The sequence below is a fragment of the Cygnus olor genome, chromosome 4 (assembly GCF_009769625.2).
Source record: "Cygnus olor isolate bCygOlo1 chromosome 4, bCygOlo1.pri.v2, whole genome shotgun sequence".
Lineage (NCBI taxonomy): Eukaryota > Metazoa > Chordata > Aves > Anseriformes > Anatidae > Cygnus > Cygnus olor.
This window is the reverse complement of record NC_049172.1, coordinates 161,213-184,575: the sequence shown is the minus strand read 5'-3', so window position 1 is coordinate 184,575 and position 23,363 is coordinate 161,213. Positions and strand designations below refer to the sequence as shown.

The window sequence follows — 23,363 nt, the reverse complement described above, 5'->3', positions numbered from 1 at the left end:
ACCTAGTGCCAAATGGCTACCTTGGTTGTTTGCTATGCTCCTCTGCCCTTTTGGGTTTCAGCAACCTCTGGGACACCTGGGGTCTGCAGCTGAGCAGGCTGCTGGCTGGAAAGCGAGGTGCCGCCTGTCTGCTCACCGCCTGCCTAGCAGGACACAGCCTGGAGCAGCCTGAGTTCACCTTCCTGTCCTGCGCCCCAGCTGTGCAGGAGGGTGCGTGGGATGGTCGATAGGGAGAGCAACCGTGCTGCCCCTGGTGTGCCCACTATGTGGTCAGAGGTGGTGTGCTCCACATGTGGAGTCAGGAGGGTGAGCACAGGCCTCTTGGCTGAGTGCCCTAACTATCTGGTAAGACAGGTCAGCTTGGGTCTTGCCTGTTTGGAGAACACACATCCTTCAAAAACAAAGAGGATAGGTTTTCTTTCCTGCACTTGATGTGCCATTAGATTTCCCAGAGGTGTTCATCCTTTGCAGAGGTGGTTTCATCAAGTGGGAAGTAACCAAATTCGGCCATGCTGTTGAGACTGGAAAGAAATGGTTCTAATTTCTCAGAATTTGCAGCATGGTTCCTGTCCAAGCGTAGTACAGTTGGAGGACCCGTTCGGACTCTGCTCTCCATGTTGTGGGATGCTTCTGAGCCTGCTGCATCATTTCGGTGGGGAAGCGAGGAGCCTGATGTGGCTTGAACTCTGCTAGGCACTTGCAGAGCATCACTGTTTGTGACTAGGAGGCTGAAAAACGAGCTCTTCAGTTACTTGGCTTAGTTACCTTTCATCTGCTGATGTCACCATTCTGGCATACTCAAGGTTGAAAAGTTTCTGAGCCACCTTGCTCCTCTTCTTTTGTTGTTGTTGTAAAATACATGGGGTGTACCGTTGGCTTTGGACACGTTTTTGGTAATTCTGCTGATGACAACAGAGAGAATTTGAGCTTGGCCAGTGCTCAAAATGAATTGATGTAATTAAAGGAGGAGTGGTTTACTTTTGGCACTGAGGAAGGCATTTAGCTCTTGTAAACAACGTTTACACAGCCTCTCCTGCCCCATTCTAATGAGTTTTGGGACTGCAGGTCAGAGCAGTTTCATTTTGTGATGAACTGTTTCTCAAGCCATTCTGGCCCTGATGAACTTATACTATGGAAGCAGGGTGAGTGTAGGGGAGTCAAGATTTAAAGAGAGAAAATATTCCATGTGTACGAGGGAAATATTCATAAACTGGGCAGCTTGGTTCTCACAGACCCAGTTGGAAGACTGGTTCCCTAGTGCTCTCACAAGATTTCTTCTTATTTCTGTTACACCAAGTAAGCAATGCATATGGAAGGGGGTAGAAGCTGTCTCCGTGCTTTCACTTCCTAACAGTGTTTTTTTCTTTTTTTAAATAAACTTAAGCTGGAGGAATTGCTGATACTGCCCTTTGATTTCTGCTCAAGTAAGCTTGTGGTTTTTGAGTACTAGTAGTATAACTGGTCATTTGAGATTTGCCAATATAGTAAGTGTTAATTAAAGCTGGCCTAATTGTAGTCTGGTCTGATTTGGAGTCAATACAGGAGATTTGCTTTGTCTGTATTTCAAAATCCATGGTTTTGAACCTAAGAGGTTATTTGTGATTATACTAAAGTTCTTGAGAGCGAAATGCAGTTGAAGGTGTAATAGAAACTGCAGTGAAGTATCTGTGCTGAGATTTATTGCTGACCCAGTCCCAGTAACTGTTCCTGTGACAAAAGGGCCAATTGTTTATACTGCTAGTTTAAATACTTACATGGTTCTGTGGAGGTAAAAATAAAATTGCTCGCCTTATTTCTTGCATGCCAGAGTTTTGCAGTCCAATTTCTAGGTTCACACTTGATGCGCATGCACTGTTTGGTGCAGGCTGTCGAGTTGATGTTTCTCCTACAAACAGTTGCAAGATGGTGACATATAAGTGAGCGGTGGCATGACAGGTAGAAGGAAAAGAGGGAGGCCTTCCCTCTTTTAACAAGGCCAGGATACTGTTGGGTGGTTCTGTGGATGTCCAATTCTCCCTGGGCCTGGTGTGAGCCTGGCCTTTGGCACTGGCGAAGAAGCATCCGAGAGAACTGCGTGGACCGGGGGCATGGATGCAGTAATGCACATGAGGCCAGGTTCTGCAGTATCTGCTGGCCTTAGTTTATCAGGAGAGCACGTAGAAGCAGCAGACATGACAGCTGGGTTGAAAGGATGGCATCCGCTTTGCATCTTCACACCCTGATTTCTGGGAGGTTTGAGCATTGCAGAGGCTGGGTGTTTGGAAAGCCACAGGGTACTTGCTTTGAGCTGAACTGTGTTGGAGAAATGTGGATAGTATTTAATGTAGTTCATAGTCCATAACAGAAAAAGGTTATGTCAAACAGCAGCTGTTTTGCTGGAGCTGACCTCCTGAAATGGTAACTGTAAGTGGCTGCCCTGTGGCTGTGAACAGGAGATGCAGATGATCTGAAGCCGTGAGGATGCTGTTGAGCGTGCTTGTTGGGTGAGCGCGTGCAGTGCCTGAAATGCATCCCACTGGAAATTAAACTCATAAGCTTGGCTTCCTGTTCGGTGGGTGGTTGCCACTATCTTTTTCTAATCTGTTCTTCCACTTTCCTAGATTAAAGTACGAGTGCCCTTTTGAAAGCTAGGCTTTACTCAGCAAGCAAGGGCTTTAAGTCTTACCTGGAAATAAACACAGTTCAAAAACTCCCAAGAGTCCCAAGTGGTGCTCCCTTCCCATCCTAGGAGTAGCAGGGGTTTTATGGGCATGGAGGATTAAGTTAGAAGAGAACTGACTGGTTTGGCTATCGATGCTGAACTCTTGGGCCTGCTAGCAAGTTAATTTAGTTTTTGGATGCATACAAGTGTTGTAACAAAACATGTAGTTATTAAGCATTACAAGATTTCTCCAAGCAAGGAGTCACATTAATGCCACCTCTCTTGCAAAGCCTTTCTAAGGTACAGTGATAGTGTGCTTGCTTCTTCTGACTTCTGTTTTTTCCCCTATAATCTTCCCTGTTATTTTTACTATACAAAATAAAATTCACAACATAGATTTTTTTAAAAATTATTATTATTATTATTATCAAGTTTTCCTTGTTGATTTAGGATATGTCTGTATTGTATATTATATCATAATGTAGAAACACCTGTGCTACTGATGCCAAACATGGCAGATTAGGAATCACAGGTGAAATAAGTTTTCTATCACATAGCTAGTTAACCAAGGCACAGGTACCTAGCTATTTGCCAGGTGCAACAGCAAATAAAGCTATATTTGCTGCCTCTATCAACTGACTTGGGCTAGCTGGAGCATCTCAATGTGATTGCTTGCTGGAACCACACAGGAAGGAGTTGAGACTCTCTGCCCATTGCTGGTTTGTGTGCACCCACTTGTAAAATCCAAGATGACCCAATAAGCATTTTATAACTCTGCAAAATGAGGCAGAAAAACTAGGAAAGGCAAGGGAAAGTCAGTCGAGTTCAGTAGTGTCACATATGCTCAGTTTAGTTCCTGTTCCCTTCCTATAATGATGAGGAATCACCTAGTTGCTCAGAAGGGTGCTCTTGCTGATCAGTGGCTGTTGCATTACTTACTGGCCTTGTTATTGACAGGAACTCTTTCAGCAGTTTGTGTGCTTTGAATGTCTCAGATGAAACTGGGATGATAACGCTTGTGTCAGTTTTTTGTTTGCTATAGTTCCTTCTCCAGGAGTTACTTAAACATTTCTTAGCTTTGTGAAACTGCAGTTGTTCGAGGAGCAACTAATCTTTGATTTCAAAATGGCAGAGCTCTGATTTCTTTGGCATATTTGTATTCTAACCTGTTTTCATCTTACTTTCTCTAGTGAACAAAGAGCTTTGGTGTTGAAGAGAAACCTCAGAAAGGAATGGGCACTGTTCTCCTGAAGCTGTTTGCCCTGATCCCGGAAATGCTGTAGAGGTTAGTGATGGCAATGCTTAAGTGCTTCCATGAAAATTGGCTTTAGATTTGTAATTGTCACACTCTTCAACATGTTCTGTATGAATCAATTTATTTTGCCTGTCATAGAAACAGAGTTAATATAGGCATAATTTGAATGCTGATGGTTTAAAGTTGCTCTACTCAATCAAAATTAAGGTTTTTGTTGATTTGTGTAGAAGTCTTTGCATGTGTTTGGTTGATGTGAGTTGCTTGATGTTTGTTGTAGCACAGTAAGTCAGGCACTGTCTGAAACCTAGGTATATTTAGCTGAGTGAGTTAGATGGCCTCTTTTTCCCATGTCCTTTTTCATTTATGGTACTTTGCTGTCCTTTAGTAATTACAGAAAGCATTGAAACCTACTATTGAATGGAGGTGGTCGTTAACTTAAAAATCATGCATTTTAATTTGAGGATTCTGGAAATCACAGAGATGCGCACATGGAAGTCAAGGAATTTTCTTCTTGTGTCAGAGCAGAAGGCAGGTACCATGCAGTGGGCAGCTTCTCCTGCCTGCTTGCCAGGGCTGCCTCCTTCCATTTGTGCTGTGCAATACAGCTCAAGCAGTTTGTTTCGACTCCTGAAGCCGTGGGCACGCTGCTGCTGCAGCCTTGCTTCTCCTTTTGCGTTTCTGCATGCACGGTCCAGAACCCAGACTGCTGCCCAGCGGCTGCTGGAGGGTCAGGAAGGATGGAACCAGGGGAGAGAAGCACTGCGTGGGGTGGTCATGGTACGTGTGTTTCTTTGTTTTGCTGAGGATGTATGTGTGAGGGGAAAAAATGATTTAAGCATCCTTTTTGCTAGGTTGCTGTAGAAGTTGTCAGGGCTTCCCTCAGCATCTTATGCCTTTTTGCCCATAGGATGTTGACCTAACGTTTGTTGATTGGCAGTAGTTCACTTTGTCACAGAACAAAAACGTAACACCAGGGAGGAATGATTGTATTGTTACAGAGCTTTCATAGAATAAGATAGAAAACGTGGAAGTTGCTATTTGGGATGGGGACGGAGAAGTCTGGCATGCTGCTTTGTCCTAACCTCCCAGTGATGGAAAGGGACGTTTGCATGCCGTGCTTCTGCATACGCAGCACATGTTGCACAGTTGTCAGTTTTTGCTGAAAGATGGATTTACTGATTGCCTTTGAGGTAAGCAGCAATATTTCACATTGCGTCAATAATTTTTGCTACTGATGGATTAATGCCTGAAAGACCATTTGATGCATTCCTGTCTATTGGTGCTGCCATAATCTTTTATGGATGTGAAGTGCAGCGAGGGGATAATTATCTCTATTGAGGTTAATCCCATGGAGATGATGCTCTCTGGTTCTGTAATCCCTGCTGGTCTGTTTGTCGTTTTGGAATATGTCTCTCTCTGGTATCCTTGCAAAAGTTTTCCTAGCAAAACTGCAAATTAAGTTAGACTGCAGACACCTTGTGCACTAGAGGTACAATTGGAAGAGTGAGGATGCTGTGCATGATCTGTGCCACATCTTGTGTCCCCAGTAGAAGGTATGTGAGGAGCTACTATTGATAAGCAATAGTCTGTGCAGGGTGAGCTTTAGGCAGTCCCTGGGTAAGTCTTTATGTCCAGTTAGTTAAAACGATCTGGAAGCACAGTGAACCTAGCTTGAGAGTTTTTGTGGTTTCATTATAACACAAAAATCTGCCTGGGAGAAATCGCTAAGGCGTGTTGCTGTAGGTGCAGCAATAACTATTTCAAGTTCTATGAGGCCAAACTCTGACGTGTGGCAATTTTTCCACGTGAAATAACAACAAAACATGGTATAACATCTCACTATATTGCAGTTTTAGATTGAGAGTTTGTTAGAAATCATGTTCGTTCTTTGGCATTGTTAAGAGGTCACCTGTAGGAGAAGGAAAAAGAAAAAGGAAAAAAAAGCCATCAACTCTACTACTTGTGTGACAGGTGACAGAAGTGCCAGCAAGGGACTGCAGCTCTCTGCTTTGTGCCATAGCCCTCTTCTCCTGATCCATAATAATCCAAGTACCTCCTGTGGCACAGATGGATATCCAGTGACTGGAAGAGTGTTTTCAGGAAGCTGTGGCTTTAGTGCTAATTTACTTTCTGTACCTGAGGTTATTACCGGAGGAATGAGCAGTTAAAGTGGGGAGACATTACGTGAGTAAACATATTGATATGTGCATTTCTCTGGGAAATAATAACACCTGAATTAATAATTTTTTTATTAAAAAGTGCAAAAATTGTCAGTGTTAGTCTGAACCAGCTGCTGCATAGTTTTTGATGCTGTGCATACAAGTAGTATTGCAAGCTGGAATATTAAATCCATAAATAAATATAGAAAATTGAAATCAAAACAATAAATTACACGCCATCTTACTTGTTTTATTTTTTCCAAAATAAATTAGTTTATTTTAACTGACATTTCAGTAACTTTACTTTACTTGGGGATGAGGAAAAGGGGAGGCAATGCCGCCTTACAGGTGGGCTTGCAGGCTGTGGCGCACGGTTCTCATCTGTGGCGCCAATTTCCCGGCCAGGCATGCTGTCCTTCTGCCCTCGCGCGGTTCCTCTTGCTGCTGCCTGTGCTCCCGAAGGCGGCCGCGACAGGATGGAGGCCGGCGGAGGAAGTTCGTCCCTGCAGCGCAGGTCATGTGGCAGCGGAGCCCTGCGCTTGCAGGCGGGTGTCACCCAGCTGGGAGCTGTCGCGGCAGGCGCCAGCGCGGGGAGCGCGCTCGGGCGGCTGGCAGCACAGGGGACTCGCGGGGGGACCACAGCAGAGCATCCTGTCCCCTGCACCTTATGCCTTCGGAGGAGAGGATCCCAAAGCTGAGATGCTTGCGCGCAGTGTGAAGAAGTCCAGGTAGGGGAAGACTGAACAAATACAAGCTACTGGTGTTTCTTGGCATTAACACCCCCCCCACATACACCCCATCCCCAGCTAACATGTAATTACGTGAAGTGCTGCTGGTAAGCTTTATCTCTTGTTGCCAGTCTCTTCTGGAGTTGTTCGTACTCGTATAAAGAGAAACTGAAGTGAACTACAAGCTGAGATCCAGTCCAAGTACAGTGATGCATATTTAACTAGCTGTGCATAATTTTTAGCTGTTTAGGCTGTTGACCGTCCAGAAGTAAGTGAAAAACAGATAAATTAGACCTGGTGTTCTATCTCAGAAAGAAAATACTGTCTTTTAGTTGGTCACATGAAGAGTTTTCAAAATGCAGCTAATACAAGCTGCTGTTCTCAAGTGCAGTAGTCCTGCTGTGAGGCATTTGTAATCAGCTTCTGTTGGACACTTAGAAATGAAACAATGTTGGAGAAAAACATCATATTACAATAGTAACTTGTCTGTCTCTGCTTGCTGTAGGCTTGCTTTTTTCTTTGTTTAAGAGAATCTCACTCTTTTGGGATTCTTAGCTGTCCTATTTTATCTTGTGGTGTATTTCTTAAACTTTTCTCAAGAAAGCATTTATTTACTGTGAAATGCAACTCCAATTTTGGCACTATTGCTAACCAGGAGAAGAACATGGGGAAAGGAGAGGATAAGAAAAACAGTGTTGAAAGTAGTTATGGTAAATAGTATGTATACCAACCCATTAGTACTGGCATAAAGAAGTTAGATAAGCAGGGATTTTTTGAGAATATGTTGCTGCTTTCTCCCTGTATGAGAGAGACCGACTTTACTGCCCAAGAATATCTATGCCCCCTTCCGCCATTTAGGCAGTCTGCAAGTGAATACCAGAAACCAATTTCAGCAGTGCTAAGTAGTCGAATGAAGAACTGCGGAGAACCTGAAGAATGCATTTACTTGAGCAATTAGTATTGCTTTACGGGTCTGCAGTTTTAATCTGCTTTGCAGATTATTTAATTACTTGTAGCTGTTTAATAACTTAGGTGGCACTTAGACATGCGGCGGACTGGAGTCTTGTGGCTCCGATGTGGTACCCTAGCTCAGAAGAGCCGTGTCCTGCAATGTGCACATATTTTAAGAATCTGCATCACCATCATCATATAAATTTCTGTATCATACAGTGATCATCCTTTTAAAGGAAGAACAATGTGGTCTTCAGATTACGTTTTTTTTAAGGAACATGATATCATGGACTGATAAGACTTCGGATCACTTCGTGCTTTATTAGAGTCCAGACCTCTTGGGGAGGTCGTCATGAACAGAAGATGGTATGGCATCTCACATGCCTTACTATGTGAAAAGCCATCTGCAATTGCATTTTTCTTTTGGTTTGGTTTTGTTTAGGGGTAGGTTATTTTGGTTTGTTTTACTTTTCTGGATTGGCATTTCCATTGTAATTTGCAAAGATAGAGAGATGGGTAATGCTAATATTATCCTAATGTTTATTCAGTGGAGAAAAGCTGATAGATGCAATAAAGCAGATAGATGGCAATAAAAGGTACGTACCAGTTCTTCCCTTGTAATTTATGAGAATTTGCCAGTAATCGTAGACTGTTGGGAAAAAAAAAGAAAAAAAAAAGTTGTTAATTTCTGCCAGGGGAGGTTTAGGTTGGATATTAGGAAAAACTTCTTTACTGAAAGGGTTGTTAGGCATTGGAGCGGGCTGCCCAGGGAAGTGGTTGAGTCACCATCCCTGAAGGTCTTTAAAAGACGTTTAGATTTAGAGCTTAGTGATATGGTTTAGTGGAGGACTTGTTAGTATTGGGTCATAGGTTGGACTTGGTGATCTTGGAGGTCTCTTCCAACCTAGACGATTCTGTGATTCTGTGATTTCCATCCCAGCGCTGCTCTGTGAGCCTGGCAGCCCTCCTACAGGCTCAACCTGTCAGTCAGGGAGCAGCAGCAGCTCTGGCGAGTTTGTGAGGAGTCCAAGCTGCTTTCTGTAAGGAAAGACTTGCCACCTGTTGTTTGGTCTTTGCTCCTCACTCCACAAGAGGCTTCAGAAATGGGTCTGACCACGCAGCTTAAGAGAAGCTGTGGTCATTCACCTTCGTTTAGTTCCTATCACTTCAGAAATAACCAAGTGTTTGTGACCAGGATTTTAATGCTGATTTTGGGAGGGCTGAGGGTTTGTCTCCCTCTCCCTGATGCTCTGCTCTTTCTGATGAACTTTTTCTGACTGTATTGTAGGAGAGAGTTGAATTGTATTGCATCAGTCATGCACGTGCCAGTAGGACAACTTTATTGCATCTCTCATCCAGGTTATTAGACACAGGCAGCTTTATCAAGGCAGGTTTCACAGGCAGCAGGCTTCCACTTGGTGTTCCTTCATGCGCAAATTTCCTAAAGGCAGAAAAAAAATGTTCTTTGGGAATGTAAAATCCTGTTCATGTGGCTGGGGACAGTTGATGCTTTAGGTTGCTCTTGGGGGGACAGAAAACAGAAAAATTCGCCCACTTTGTGTAATAGCCTCCTCTGCTTAAAACATCTGGCGGCCTTTTCAGTGAAATATAACCACAGGACGGATACATACACTGTTGTGATTACTGAACAGGCTGTATGGGGCCACCATGTTTAGAATATGGCCTCATTGCTTAGCTGTAACAGCCTGCCCTTTGTTCACAGTTCACAGGTTTCCTTCACCATCTCCCTCTGTTGCTTGCAAAGTCAAGTAGGCTAGAATATTCATCCCCGTTCCTAATAACGGCTCTTTGTTGATTCTGGTAGAATAACTTTTCAGGGAAGGCTTTGCTACTTCACTCGTTGTGGAGCATGGCTTTTGCATTAGCAGTAAACATTTTTCATTTGTGCCTTGGTTGATGTCTGGATGCTAACCAAGCACAGTTTTCTCTTCAAACTCCAGGTTGTTTTGCCTTCATGGTTTTTTTCATTGTTGCTGTTCTGTTCTCCCGCTCTGCCACCCCTTCTCAAGGGCTTCTTAGCAGCATTTCGTCTCCTGATCGACACGCCTGAGTCATTGCCATGCGGTTCAGGTTGGCAAAGTAAAATTTCAGTTCTGCTCTATTCCCGACAGGCTGTAACTGGCATTCTGTTTGTCCAGTTAATGCAAATCAGTTTATTCACTGCTTTGGAAAACAAAACAGAAGAAACAAGCGTTCAAAGATGCTCAAGGTATTTTACTATGGAATGTGGAGAGAGCTCATTAATTAAAACTTGCCCTCCAAAAATATTGAGGAAACAAATAGTCCATTCAGTGTTAGTTTTATTTTTTTGGCAGTTGTTACTGATCATTACAATATACTGATTATTATAATATTTAGTACACTTTCCCTGACACTGCATAGCTTTGAGTTTATCACCACTGGCTATCTTCTTAATGGGAGCACTAATAGTATGCATTACTAATTTAAGCAGTTTAGTCATTGTTTTATATGCTTTAGGTGTCATGTCCTGATACTGAACAATCTATTCATTCCTCCAGTTCAGATTGTTTTTTTTTTTTTTAGCTGAGATGCCAATGTTTCTGAGATGTTTCAATTCCTTGAGCATAGACTCACAACCAGAATGTTGTTTCAGTAGTTGCTTTTCCAGAGTTTCTCACCTGTAGATGAGAAACTACAGAGGCAGTACAGAGGTTCGTAGCAAATTCAAGATTGTTTTTATTTTGTCTTGCCATCAAGCTGGTGTGGCTGGGGATCAACACTAATTGCTAACACCAATCTGATAAATTCTAGTTTCCAGAAGCTATCTGCATTAATCATCTGCCCATACGAGACTACTGAAAACATAAGTTTTTACTCTTTTAGCCTGAAACTTTACCTTATTTGGAATGATTTTAATATTAAATGAGTGTTCCAAAAAGGAAGTGGCAGTAGAGAAACATCTATTTTTGTCATTATCTTTTGTGCCTGTGCTCCTGCCAGCTTGCACTTGCTCTGCCTGCCACGATTTTTGTGTTGTATAGATTTCTGTTGCTTCAGTTACTAAGTTTCTTTCTCAAACAATGTCCTTTGCTCTCCTTGAAGGGCCTGAGGACTTCTGCACAGGGCACTACTTCTGACTTGGTTGAACTAAGCCAGGGTTGGCTTTCCTTCCTGAGACTGTACTGTAACCCGAAGGTCAGAGGAGTGGAAAAAGTGCCACAGGAGTCTTTGCACAAGCATGGGCAAGCAGCTTCATCGAGCCTGGATGTCAGTGGGCCAACTGAACGTGCTAACACTGGTCTCTCCTGTAAGGATAATACCTGTACAGAGCCCATACTTTGATCTTTATTATAATCGATGACTAGTGTTAATGATTTTTTTTTTTTTTCTTGGAGTAACCATTCCTCATCTCCTAAAGCAGAAAGGCTTCTCTTAGATGTGTGGAGTTTCATTTGGTCCTCGGCCCTGCAGTGGCAATCGTGGTGTTTTTTTTTTTTTTAAAAAAAAATAAATCCATAAATGGTTTAAAAACTTTTTTTCCATTTTTTTCCTTAGGAAATGCCCTAGAGCAACCAGCTTGTGGCATGGAATTTCAGGCTTCCTTCATGGCTAGCAAATCCTAACTGATCATGGCAATCAAATCTGGTGTTACATGCAGATAAACTGCTTAGAGACTTCACTCTGAAATTTGCAAATGAAGCTGTGTAGGACCTGGCAGTTACATGACGATTTCAGGTAGTCTTAGAGCTTGGCTGTATTTCTTGGTCTTGTTTTGTGAACAGGTGAGGGACTGTGTCTGTCAAAAATGCCTCGAAGATGAGATTTTTCTGTACCTCTTTTTGCTTGTTGATGTACTATTTATTATGTGCCATTTGGCTTCTGAAATGTGACAATTACTTGTGCTATGTTCCTGACCTTTTTCAAAAACCATTTTTAAACCAATATTGGATGCACCTATTCAAGTGTTCACTATAGCTGAGTAAGTTCCATTTCTCTTGGAGGCAGGTGTGGTAGTTCAGGAGGAAGTGAAAAATGATATTTCATTTGAGTTGAAAAGGATGTAGAGTAAACAGTGCAAAGGAAGACATGCTAAATGATGTGTTGTTAGTCTAAGCAGCCTGTGTATGAACTTAGCAGCAGTTTGTTCAGTGGGCTTTTGCAATCCTTTAGCCTGATTATTAATTCATTACTGAGAAGAACAACAGGCGTCCTAAGTCTTGTTAGAAGCTTGTTGGAGAAGAAGCAGCACTAAGAATTGTGCCTATGCTGGTTACAGATCCGAGAGTAGGAAGTCAGCTGTAAGCGTATCAGCATCCAGCCCAAGCCAGGTTCCTTTTGTTAGGCTCATGTTACAGTTGTGCTCCTGTTAGGGAAGGAAAGCACGCATGCTTACTTGCTCATGCATGCTCTCTTCTTGCTCTGTGTAGGATGGCCTTGCATGCCCTTCCTCCTTTATGAAACAAGGAGTTTTATTTGTCATCCCCAGATGTCCATCAACATCCCATGTTTTCATTACATCCCTTGCCTCTGAGTGTGCTTCACTCATCTCTCAGGTTAGGTAATGGTGGTCCAGCCCTCTTGCAATTCAAACCAAGATGAAGAATTTTCTGAAGTCACAGTGTTGAAATGGGTAGTGGGTCTGCACTTCAGATCCTGACGTTCGTGTGCAGAAATAGCAGCAAAGACAACTGAGGCAAACAGAGCTGTGGTGTGGAGTCAGAACCATACGGTGTTTTCAGCTGCGGTAACATTTAATACTTTGCTCAATGAGGATTTATGTTTTGGGGTGGTGAACAAAAAGTTTGTAGCTTGGAAATAGTTTATTAAATTTCTGGAATTCATTTGGTGTTTGTGTTTATTAATTAAGAACAAGAATACACAGTGATAAGGCAGTCTTTCTGGGCATAAGCTTGCACTTGTGTCTCATGGAAGAGGAGGAAAAAAATATGCTTTTTTTCTTCTGCTCTATGCAGGAAAAAAAAAAAGAGTACTTGACTTTCTTATTAGAACAAAATGAGGTATAAAAACACAACTAAATTTAATTTTCATTTAAAATAATGCTAAAACAAACAAACAAGAAAGCAAAAACCACCAGACTAATAACCATGCATTTTTATTCTTAGTGAGACAGCTTTCCCCCATCCCTGCAGGCTAGGTCAGAAGTATCACTGTTATTTACGGTGAACATAAAACATTAACCTTCAAGAGGGTACAAACCACAGGAAATCTATTCTCTCAGCACTTGCTATTATGTATCATTATCATTAATAATTTGTGGGAAATGGACCCAGAAAGAGCATTGATAGTCCATGTTTAGTATCTGTCTTTCTTACTGACCAGTTGTATCAAGTTCTTCATGGTGTCTGTTGAAGTGCTGAGAATTTTTGTGTTCAGCGATGTCAAGGCATAAAGGCTGGACTGGCTATAAAAATAGCGTTTTTAATGTTGCAAGTAACAAAGGAATTGTATCTTTAAATACTCATCTGAGCTTCCTTCAGGGAACAGAAAACTTTATTTAATTCTCTAGTTTGGTCACTACCCATGAACTGAAATGATCTCTTTCACCTGCAGAAAAAGAACAGTGTTTCCTCAGGTTGGACTCAGCACCTAATATGCTTTTTTACATAAATGTCAGCTTTCTCATGATAACATAATGTTGCAGGAGGTACATTTTAAAATACTTAAGTACAAAGGGGAAAAAAATGAAACAACAAATCCTGAATGATAGTGTGTTCTTGCAAATCCGTGCCTGAACTGTTCCTTAATTAATAATACTTTACAGTATAAAAAAAGTTTTACACTTTACAATATAAAAAACTGGAGCAGGGTTTGAGGGTGTTTTTCTTCTAGGAGGATTTCTCAATAAAAAAGTTGCTCTTGTAATCACATGACTAGTTGATTAACAAGAGAGAAGCTTAGTGAAGGAATGAGCATGTTTATTACTGGGTTGGCACTCTGGCTTTGTGCCAAGTCCTGTTTTGCAGGCATCAGGTGAATGCATGCCAGTCCAGGCCACCTGGGGAGAGTTGATGACCCCCTTATCAACAACACAGTTTTCTTGTGCATTATTTTCCTTGTGGTGTCCTAACTTGGTCTGGGGGGCGGAGAAGGGGGAAGTAGTTCTGTTGCTTATTTCCCCTCTTGCTAGTGTTTTTTTATGTAAAGAAGATTTATTATTCCAATTCAGTTTCTAGGGAAAGAATGAATGTGTACCCAGCCTATAACACCTCTTCACTGTTTCTTTCAAAGGCCAAAAAAGGTCATTTTTAATAGTGTATGTAACAGTGTATGTATTCATCTTCGGAACGTTAATATCAACTGTGCTGGTAGGCAACCTTAAAATGAGGAAAGAAGTAGCAGGTGGAGCGTGGAGGGAAATAATAGGTATGGAAATGATGGATCATAATGGATTTCTGTGATGGTTGGCACCAAGACTTACCTTCAGCTTCTCCTCCTCGAGATAGATCATGTGAATTTATGTGGGCCTCCCATTATAATCTATAAAGAAATCAATTGATTTCTGTTATGCTTTCAAGCTACTGATGTAATACCACTATAAGGCTTGGAGAAACATCTGTGACTGTAATTACAAAGCAGATAATTACCTAGCTGCTTATTTAAATAACACCCTTTTGGAACTAGATGCGTAGCTGGGACCTGTAGTAACTACTGTGAAAATAAGTCTGCATCTCATGCAGCTTTTGTCTGTCTACTTTGTTCCTTCACAAATGTTTTGATAGCTGTAATAGTGGTACCCGCACATTATCATACGCTGGCTCCTGTTCATGATCCTGCATATTTGTGTGTACTGGTTTTCTTACAGTGTCAGTCTTCATGCTTTGGAAGTTGTTGATGGCTTATGTAGCCTACTAGTCTACTGCTTGTCCAACAGTTTCTGCTAACAGTAGAAAACACTGAAAAACTATTTTGAATGATACAAGGTATCTCTTGCATTAACTTGAGTGAAGCTTCTTGAGACCATCATGAGCTCATCTTGTACGATTCCCATATACATTTAAAAGAGAAAAGTGAAGAACATCATGAATGGGCTTACATGAGAGCTTCTCAGATGTGTCAGTCCTGCTTTGCTCATGTGAAAACATGCTGCCATCTCACAGCCAATGGCAGAAAATGAAGGTTCAAGTATTCTCAGGCTGGGGTGTTACTGCACACTTGATTTCTCCTCACGGAAGAGTTTTCTTCTAGCATTGGGAGAAAACAGGTGGTTTACAAGAACAGTACTTTTATTGTTGTGTTTTCTGTGCATATTAGAAATCTGCTGATCAGGTCTCTTATTTTGGCCCACAGAGAGCATGATGCTATGTACGTGCGATAGTCTTTTAGCTCGAGTGACAAAAGATCTGTATAGTGGGTTGAACTGTTTCAAATCCTCCTGATTAAACCATCTGCCCATCAACGTGATGCTGAGTGATGAAGCCTCTGCTTTTTTGGTTTGTTCTTTCAAAATTAGCTTCAACTTATTACTCATGGGTAAGGAAGTCAAAGACTTGACAGCCAGACTGTCAAACTCAATGGCTCTCTGCGAGCAGAGCATCTGCTTGGGGAACTCGTTGGGGCCGTGTAGTGAAGAGTATGGCTGTACAGCACCGGGCTTGCTGGAAGATGCCGTCAGGATGGAGAGGGGATGCTGTAGAGAGCTGCTGCTCCTGAGAACGAACTCCTGTCCTCCTCCTGTTTGTGCCTGTTACATCCAGGGTGTCCGGTTTTGGGGACAGAACCTGACAGGGAGAAGGATGTGAGCTGGTCTCTGAGGGACGCAACACGAGCAGGCAGAAGGGTTCAAAGATTACAGGATTAGCCGCTCCACCAGGTTCCTTCGACTAGACAGCCTAATGATTAAGGCACCACCAATTTCAGTGTAAGATATCCATTGATTGAGGAATTTAGGAAAAGTTTTGGTTTCCTCATTTTTAATTGCGTGAATCTTCCTGACCCGAAGCCTGTTAATTGTACTATTTCATAGGGATAATACAGTACGACAGACAGCTCCATCTCATTTCTCTTGAAATGGGAAAAGTCAATGCACATTTCCAGCATGGGCTGATGGTTGGTGGCTTGAATATTAGAGAAGTTTAATTTTTTTTTTAGTGTTTCCTAAGCTGTATTTTGTTTTATAGTACGATGTTTGTCGTCAGTTCTTGATTTGTTTATTTTATGTTTTTCCTTTGAGTAAAACACTGTTTTATGAACACATTGCAGAAGGGTATTTCATCTGGGTTTAGAGAAATAATTTATTTCTTTTTGTTAATACTTCTTATCAGTGATTAATTATCTTGAGTATTAAAAGCGCTATCTTTGTTTGTAGTTGGTATTTTTTCCTGGCTTTTTTTCCAACTGCTCTCTCTTCTTATGACTTGATCTCTGAGTTTAATAGTTCTTTAGTAATTGGTCTTTTCCCTCCACTACTCTAATCACCTCTGCTGTCATCACTTCTCCTTTTCATAATTGACCCTTCAAAGTAAACTCTCTTTTCGATAATTTCAGTAGATCAAGTTCTTGACATTTCTCACCATATGGCATTTTCTACCCTTGAATAATTTTTATAGCTCTTATTGACCTTCTTCAGTTTTCAATGGTCTTTAAGCGTCAAGAGGTAGATGCTATAATTCCCTTGAGCCTTTCATTGTTGGTCTCCATAATTTAATGTATGGACATGAAACTTTCTTCCTATTCTCCTTTACTCCTTCCCTTACTTGAATCTAAGCGTGGCAATAGGCCCTTTTGCCGCAGTGCCCAGTGGGATACATACAAGTCTGTCCATTTACCTGCTCTGAACCTCTCAATTCTTTTCTGAGTTCCTTGTTTGCAGTCTTCAGTCTCACATTCAGAAGACTCAGTCCCTGTTGTTTTGAAGAACGGTACAGGGTTACATAGAGATGCTACGTTATATCAGCGCGATGTTTCAAAACAAGCTGCTTGTGCTCCAGGAGTGAGAAGACAGGAGTTTTCCTGCAAACCAGACAGCTGAGCTGTGAGATCAACGATAGTTCCATAGGACAGCTGTGTCTATTTACTGTGCAGAAGCTGGGGCAAAAAATGAAGCATGTGTTTGTATCGATACAACTGATATCCAAGAGTGTTGGAATGTCTTGTTCTATTACATTTAGAAGTACAGAAATGAGACTAATTTTTAGAGTTATTTTGAGTACTTTGCAATATCTAGATAATGTTTCCATAAATGTTGTGGAATGAGCATCAAAGAATCACAGAAGTGATTCTAATAAACTGTACCAAAGCATTTTGCCATGTTTTAAGAGCAATCAATTGTGCTTTGCGCTGAAGAGTCTTGGACATTTTCCTGTTGGAATTTGTCAGCTTGAAATCTTCTAGGCACACACTAATCGATTCCTAGCATATAGAATTATCTAACAGTGTTACCTTCAGCATGGTACTTTGTACTGAGGGGATGCTATTTGCTTAAAGGCTTTGATGGAGCTATGTTTGAATCTGCTGTGCTAAGCGAGTTTGTTTTCCTTTCTGAACAGGACACAAGGGAATTTCCACAAGTCAGTCAAAATGAATATGGTGAAGAGGATCATGGGCCGGCCTCGGCAGGAGGAGTGTAGCCCCCAGGATAACGCGCTGGGGTTAATGCATCTGCGCCGCCTCTTCACAGAGCTTTGTCATCCTCCACGGCATATGACCCAGAAAGAACAGGAGGAAAAACTGTACATGATGTTGCCAGTGTTCAACAGGGTAAGCTAGAGAACCTGTGAGAGGTGTTTGCTTTATTGGAACTGACTGCTCTTATTTTGTATTCCCAAGACCTTCAGTTCTAGCATAGTAGAAGTTACTGTTGGCATCCTGTAACTTGGTTCACCTTTTCTTCATGTAGTGTTGTGCAAGTGGATGAACCCATCAAAGGATATTTCCTTCTATTTTCACTTTTCTGAGATGAAATCCACAGTAAGATGTAGACTGTCAGAGCGTTTTTCTGCAGAGCTTGCAGTTTTGATAGTCATTTCTTGGCTGTGGAGAACAGAGTACCCTGTGAGACCTTTTTCAGGCTGAAGTTGTCTGCTGCTGCAGTCTTTTCTCCTCTTTTAGCTGTGATTTCCATCCTGAAGTTACTTGTAGCAAGTTTATACCCATTTGTTTGTGTGCCAACACTGTCCTTGACTCTAAATAACTCTTTCCCCTTCTTGACATTTATTGCACTGATACATATTTAGAGATAACAATCATAATATCTTAATAATAATAATAATCTCATAATGTCAGACTTGGTTTTGCAAGTCTATGCAAGCTGAACAATTTTTATCTCCTCTCGTGATAAATTCTCTATTCTGATTGTCCTTGTAGCCTTTTCCCTACATGTGGAATCTGATTTGCTGTACTTGAGCAAGGGGGATTTTCAGGGGAGAAGTAATAGCTGCATGAACATTGACATTCATTTTTCACTACCCCCTAGTGCTCATGCACTGAGAAATTGTTTGGAGGCAGGGCTGTGGCCACTCGCACTGGCATTAATAGGAGCTAAATCTTCTTGACGCATTATATCACTCAGTTGCTCTGCCACTTCAGTGAGCATGACAACTTCAGTGGTGGTTTTAGGCTCTTGAAAGAGCAGTAAATATATGAACGTAGATTTCTTTTTTTCCTGCTGTGACCTGAACGCTTGCTTCTCAAGCTCCTCTTGTATGATGACGTTGTGGTTGTATATGCTACTGTGGAGAACTGGGATCATGGATAAAGGCAAAAACTTGCCTGGGAAACCAATTCAGCTTTCTTTTCCAAGGTTTATGTTCTGTTGAACGTATGGCTTTTGGTGGTGTAGCACATTGAACCGTTTACAAGTTGTGTAGAAAAAGCAATTCTAGTTAAGGCATAGTACTAATAGGATTTTCAGACTACTAGACAGCATGATACAGTGAATAAATCCCCTAAATGTCATTCTGTTGCCCTAAGGTCTTATTCCTGGTTCTGCTGGTAACCTGTTGTGCTTGTCAGGGAGAAAGAAGTAAGCTCGATTTGCCTGCTTTCTCCTTAATTTATCTGCTTGGCTTATATGCCCTTTAGTCATGGACTTTTTTTACTTTGTGTGTGTGGTGTTTTTTTTTGTTTTGCTTTACAAATTATCACGGTGGAGTTAAGGCTCTTGGCTTGAGAACATGAATGCTACTTGGACGCTGTTATACTGGGAATTCTCCATCTGGTGGTTACAGGTGGCTGATAATTCTGAAAAGGAGCATACCCGCTGTACGCGCTGCAGTGCTCTGTGGTAATCTTCGGGTGCAGGTGGTGTTCTTTCCTTGCCCCGGTAGCAATTAGTTGAAGTTTCTGTAGTGCTTTAGTTGTAGAAATCACAATGGGTGATAGAGCTGGGTTTGTGGGAAACTAGTGCAGCAAGCCAGCACAAATAGTGCAGAGCAATCTTTCCTTAGACGTTGATTGGACTTGAGATGAAAACAAGTTAAGTTTTTAATTTGTTCTGTATTACTACACTTTTTTTCTACCCTTAATACCAGTTTCTGGGTTTGTTGAAATTCTTTGTCCCTCTTCTTGACCCTGTTGAATCTTAATTATAGTTGTCTTATGTCTTTGTACTGTTTGTTCTTGCTCACTGTTGGTCATTCAGCTTTGTTATCAAGCATTCTGGATAAAAAAGAAATCATTACCTGCAAGTCTTATTTCTACTCAAAATCAGCTCTTGCCTAACTAGTCTCAGATACCATTTAGATTTCTTTGATGGCTTCTGCTGTTCTGATCTGTAGGAGGACATTCTGGTTAATCTTTTCCCCCAGGTCCCATTTTACCCCTGTTTTTTCATAGTTTTTCCTTCCCCAAATTACCTGTGCCTGTCCTCCACTGTTTACATCACCAAATTTTGTTGATGGGCTCTTAGTTCTCTAAATCCTAGACAGCCTGTTGTTCCCTTCTTGCCTCAGGTGAACTTCATGCTGAAGATGTGTGTTCCTCTGTAGGAATATGTTGCTTTTGGATCCTAGCTTTAACTTAAACACCATCCTCAAACTCTCACTGGTTTTAATCTCTGACCTTCTAGGAGCTGTCCTTCTTGGCACAAATATAAGCTCATCAGACATTGTCACTTCATTTTCCAACTAACGTAAATTCTGAATCTTAGTTTGGCGTGATGGTGGAAGCTCATATATTTGTGCTCAATCACTCCCTTACTCTACATTCACTGATAACCATTATCAGTTGTGAACAGTTAGTGTAGCACAAACAAAAATGATTTCTCTTGGTCAGTCAAATTTCATCTGTCCCTATTACTTGGGTGTTTTTTCCTTGCCTTTCGTACAAATGCTTAGTTGTCTTCTTGTGTTCGAGAGGTTGAGGAATTGCAATGTCATTGTGTATTTTGACTTCCAGTTTCCAGGTTTCCTGTTTTAGGTTCCTAGTTAATGCTACCCTCTTCTTTTGAGACTTACACATCAGATCTGTGGTGGCTTTCTTGGCTTATATAGCCTCGTGTTTTGTGGAGTGTCAGCTGTCTGTGGTATGAATTGTGTTGGAATGATCCTGCTAGCCTAGCTACTCACAAGACACATTAAGGCAAGCTCTGAAGTTGATCGGGAAAAAGCAGCAGAAGGGGAGAAATATTTCTTTCTCTCACAAGTCTTAGATGATAACATGTTTAGTGGAAGAGCTGGTAAGCATTGATTCACACTAAATTCTGAGATGGCTTTCCTGTGAGACCCACTTGTGTTGAAAGGAAACAGTAAAACATTGCCAGACATTGCTTTCTTAAAACATTCTTGTTTCTCAAAGATATTAGCTGCAAACATTTAAAGTTAACAGTTAATAAGTTGATTTGAATTCAGAGCCTGAATCCCTCAGTTACTTTGCTTAGTAGTGATCCATTTTCTTCTAATAGGTTTAAGTGAGATGGAGTACTTCTTGTGTTACTACCTTAAGCTGAGTCTATGATGCTGATTTTTACTGAATGTAGTAGAGTGTCAGGGTGACCAAAGTTCATGTGCTTCCTATAGGCATCCAAATGGCCAGCAGCAGGCAGCTAATTAAATATCCATATTGTCCTGGAGTTTTCGATGCTTTTTCTTCCTTACCATCTAAGCTTGCTTTATCTGTCTGTGTATCTATCTACTTATTTATTTGGCAGAGAAGGTTGAAGGTTTGTGTGGAATACAGTTCTATCTGATTATTTTGAGGATTATTAATCAGTAAATCCAGAGGAGCTAGATCACTCTTCTGTTTATAGATACAGTATGTCTCAAACATGCTTGCTAGTTCTGTTTATGAATGGGTACATAGTTCGATTTCTCATTCTTCAGGAAGGCTTGTGAGATGTCAAATCACCAAACAATGAAAAACTAAATGAGTACATAATTCAGAAAATACTTGTCTTCTGTTGTTCTCTATTTGAGTATTCAGAAGACTCCTTTTGGAGTTCTGCATGCATGTGAACAATGTTCTCAGAAGCAGCTTGGCAGTGTCATGCATTGCGGTACCAGTGTTGTACTAAAGCTTTTGCAGTACATGAAAAAAATGGACAGAAGAATGGAGAGGCTATGTATTCTAATGTAGAATAAGTGGCCTCTGAATAAGGTAAACAGTTTAGTTTTTCTTCGAAGAACCATGCTTTTGGTGGTTAAAAAGATGACTCTCTGGTAAAATGCTTCATATCCTATTCTGTGTTTTTACTGCCTTTAATCAAAGACTATACCAATATACAGTGCAGATGCTTCAGTGCAACTGTGAGCTCTGTGCTTTTCCTGTGATCTGCTGACTACCTAGTGAAGCTTAGGGTAGGTCATGGGCCTATAAGCGCCTGTTTCTGTGGTCTGAGTATGAGAGCTTGGAAGAGAAACTGATAGCAGCCGACGCGTGCTCCAGTCTGGCTAGTCTTGGCTAGGTTATAGCAGTGAACATGCATGCCTTGGGGTCTCTGCACTTCTCATAGCCTATACAAGCAAGTCTTGTGAAAGGTACAGGAACTCTGTGGATTGCCTCCATGGGGAATGTTGCTTCCTCTGTAATTGCAGTGAGCAGTAGGTTTCTTGGCCTGAAACAGCCATCTACCTCTAGCCTCTGGGCTCCCATTGGCCTTTTTCATTGATAATGCCAATTGAATTTTCCTGAGTGAGAAACACTTTGGTTTCTGGTGAAAACTATTTTTACAGTGAGGAAAGCGACTGTTTATTTTTATGTTTCTGGCTCTGTTTCAACGTGGCTTTGAAATGCAAGTAGGCAGGAAAAATATTTTTTGTCTGCTCAATAATGTGCCAGAGCAACTGACACTAAAGAAGAGAGTAAGAAGTAAAACTTAGACAAAGGTCATTCTATCTTCTGGCTTCTTACAATTTTGTTTCAGTAATTTGGTGGTTCCAAAGTAATTCAGTGATGCAGTTACCTTGCTTCCCTGCTGGCTCTAATGTTGTGTATGTTCCTGGAGGTCTTTAGACTAAGTGACCTCTATCAAGTGTGTCAGCAGCACAGCTGCAACAGTAGCACTGGATGGTGCAGAGAAAGAGGAGGACAGGGTGAAGCAGTTTATGAGTCCTAATCTACTGTTGTAGATTGCATTCCTTTCCTGAGAGGTATGAATAACGTATTAATAAAAAAAAGTTTATTTTAAAAAAATTGTTATCCAGTACACATCCTGGCTTATCAGTGATGCTCCTGCAGGATATGCAATTAGCCACAAAGGGGAAAAAAAGTTAGCAGACAGAAGTGTTGAGGTTATTCAGGTGCTCAGGAGGCTATTCTTTTTCAGCAATGATACAAGTGTTGATAACTGAATTTGGATTGCATGTTTCTTTCAATAATTAATATCTAACATCATGATAATGTCTAACATCATTTACCGAGACCATTTTAGTGAGAGGACTACCTCAGGTGAGCAGAGACTCCTTTTTGCATGCTGTCTTGCATGAGAAGTGAATTACCTCGACAACTATCCAATTCTTTTCAAGATCACATCACATTCTATAACTTAGCGCAATACCGTAGAGGTAACTAATTTCTCTCTGTTAAATGTGATTCAGTAAATGATTTAGTCATCAAATCAATACTTAATGATGAAGAGTAAGTTAGTAGAATGGAGTGACAATCAAAAAAAAAAAGTTAACTTCTGCTGTTATGTTAAAGGAGAATCTTAAGAAAGGAGAATAGGGTCATGTGAAGGCTCTGACCTGTGAGGCTTCCTGGTATAGTCCATTTATCAAGGAAAACTTAACAGAGAAGTTCTGCTGCCTAGTTCCTTTTGGAATGTTTCATGCTCTGTACTTGCAGTTCACCCCATAGGATGTTTTGGTCCAGCAAATAGTAAAACATTTGCTTTTAAAAAACAAAAGTCATGTGGGAGCATTTACTGTGCAATCTAGTCCTTAGTCCATTACATGCAATCTCAGTCTTTTCAACTCTTGGGGTTTTTTGTCATGCAAGAAAATTCACAGCTCTCTTTTCCTCCTTTACTCATCAGATCTTTCATCCCTGTAAGTTGACATAATTTCCATTATAAATATATTTTTACAACGTGCACTGTGGGAAACGGTACATGGATGAATAATGCATCAGGAAAACAAAAATGTGATCTCAGTAGTGATACTGCTTGTCTGCAGGGGAACAAGGTGCTGGTGGTAGCTTATAGTGAACCACTTAATTGGGACAATTTTTTTTAATTGATCTGTTTTCCTCTTGTT

At 41.2% G+C, this 23,363-nt stretch overlaps 1 protein-coding gene across 13 annotated transcripts in view; it reads left to right on the top strand.

Moving 5' to 3' along the window:
* WDFY3 (WD repeat and FYVE domain containing 3) overlaps window positions 1-23,363 on the top strand; it is a 188,546-nt gene that overhangs the window by 50,300 nt on the left and 114,883 nt on the right. For 12 of the 13 annotated variants that reach the window (XM_040555097.1, XM_040555092.1, XM_040555093.1 and 9 more), the window contains 2 exons: window positions 3,832-3,926; window positions 17,223-17,433. In XM_040555097.1, coding sequence (XP_040411031.1) covers window positions 17,254-17,433 — 180 coding nt within the window. In that variant the 5' untranslated portion in view covers window positions 3,832-3,926; window positions 17,223-17,253. The remainder of the gene's footprint in view (window positions 1-3,831; window positions 3,927-17,222; window positions 17,434-23,363) is intronic. The other variant, XM_040555105.1, reaches the window with a different exon arrangement.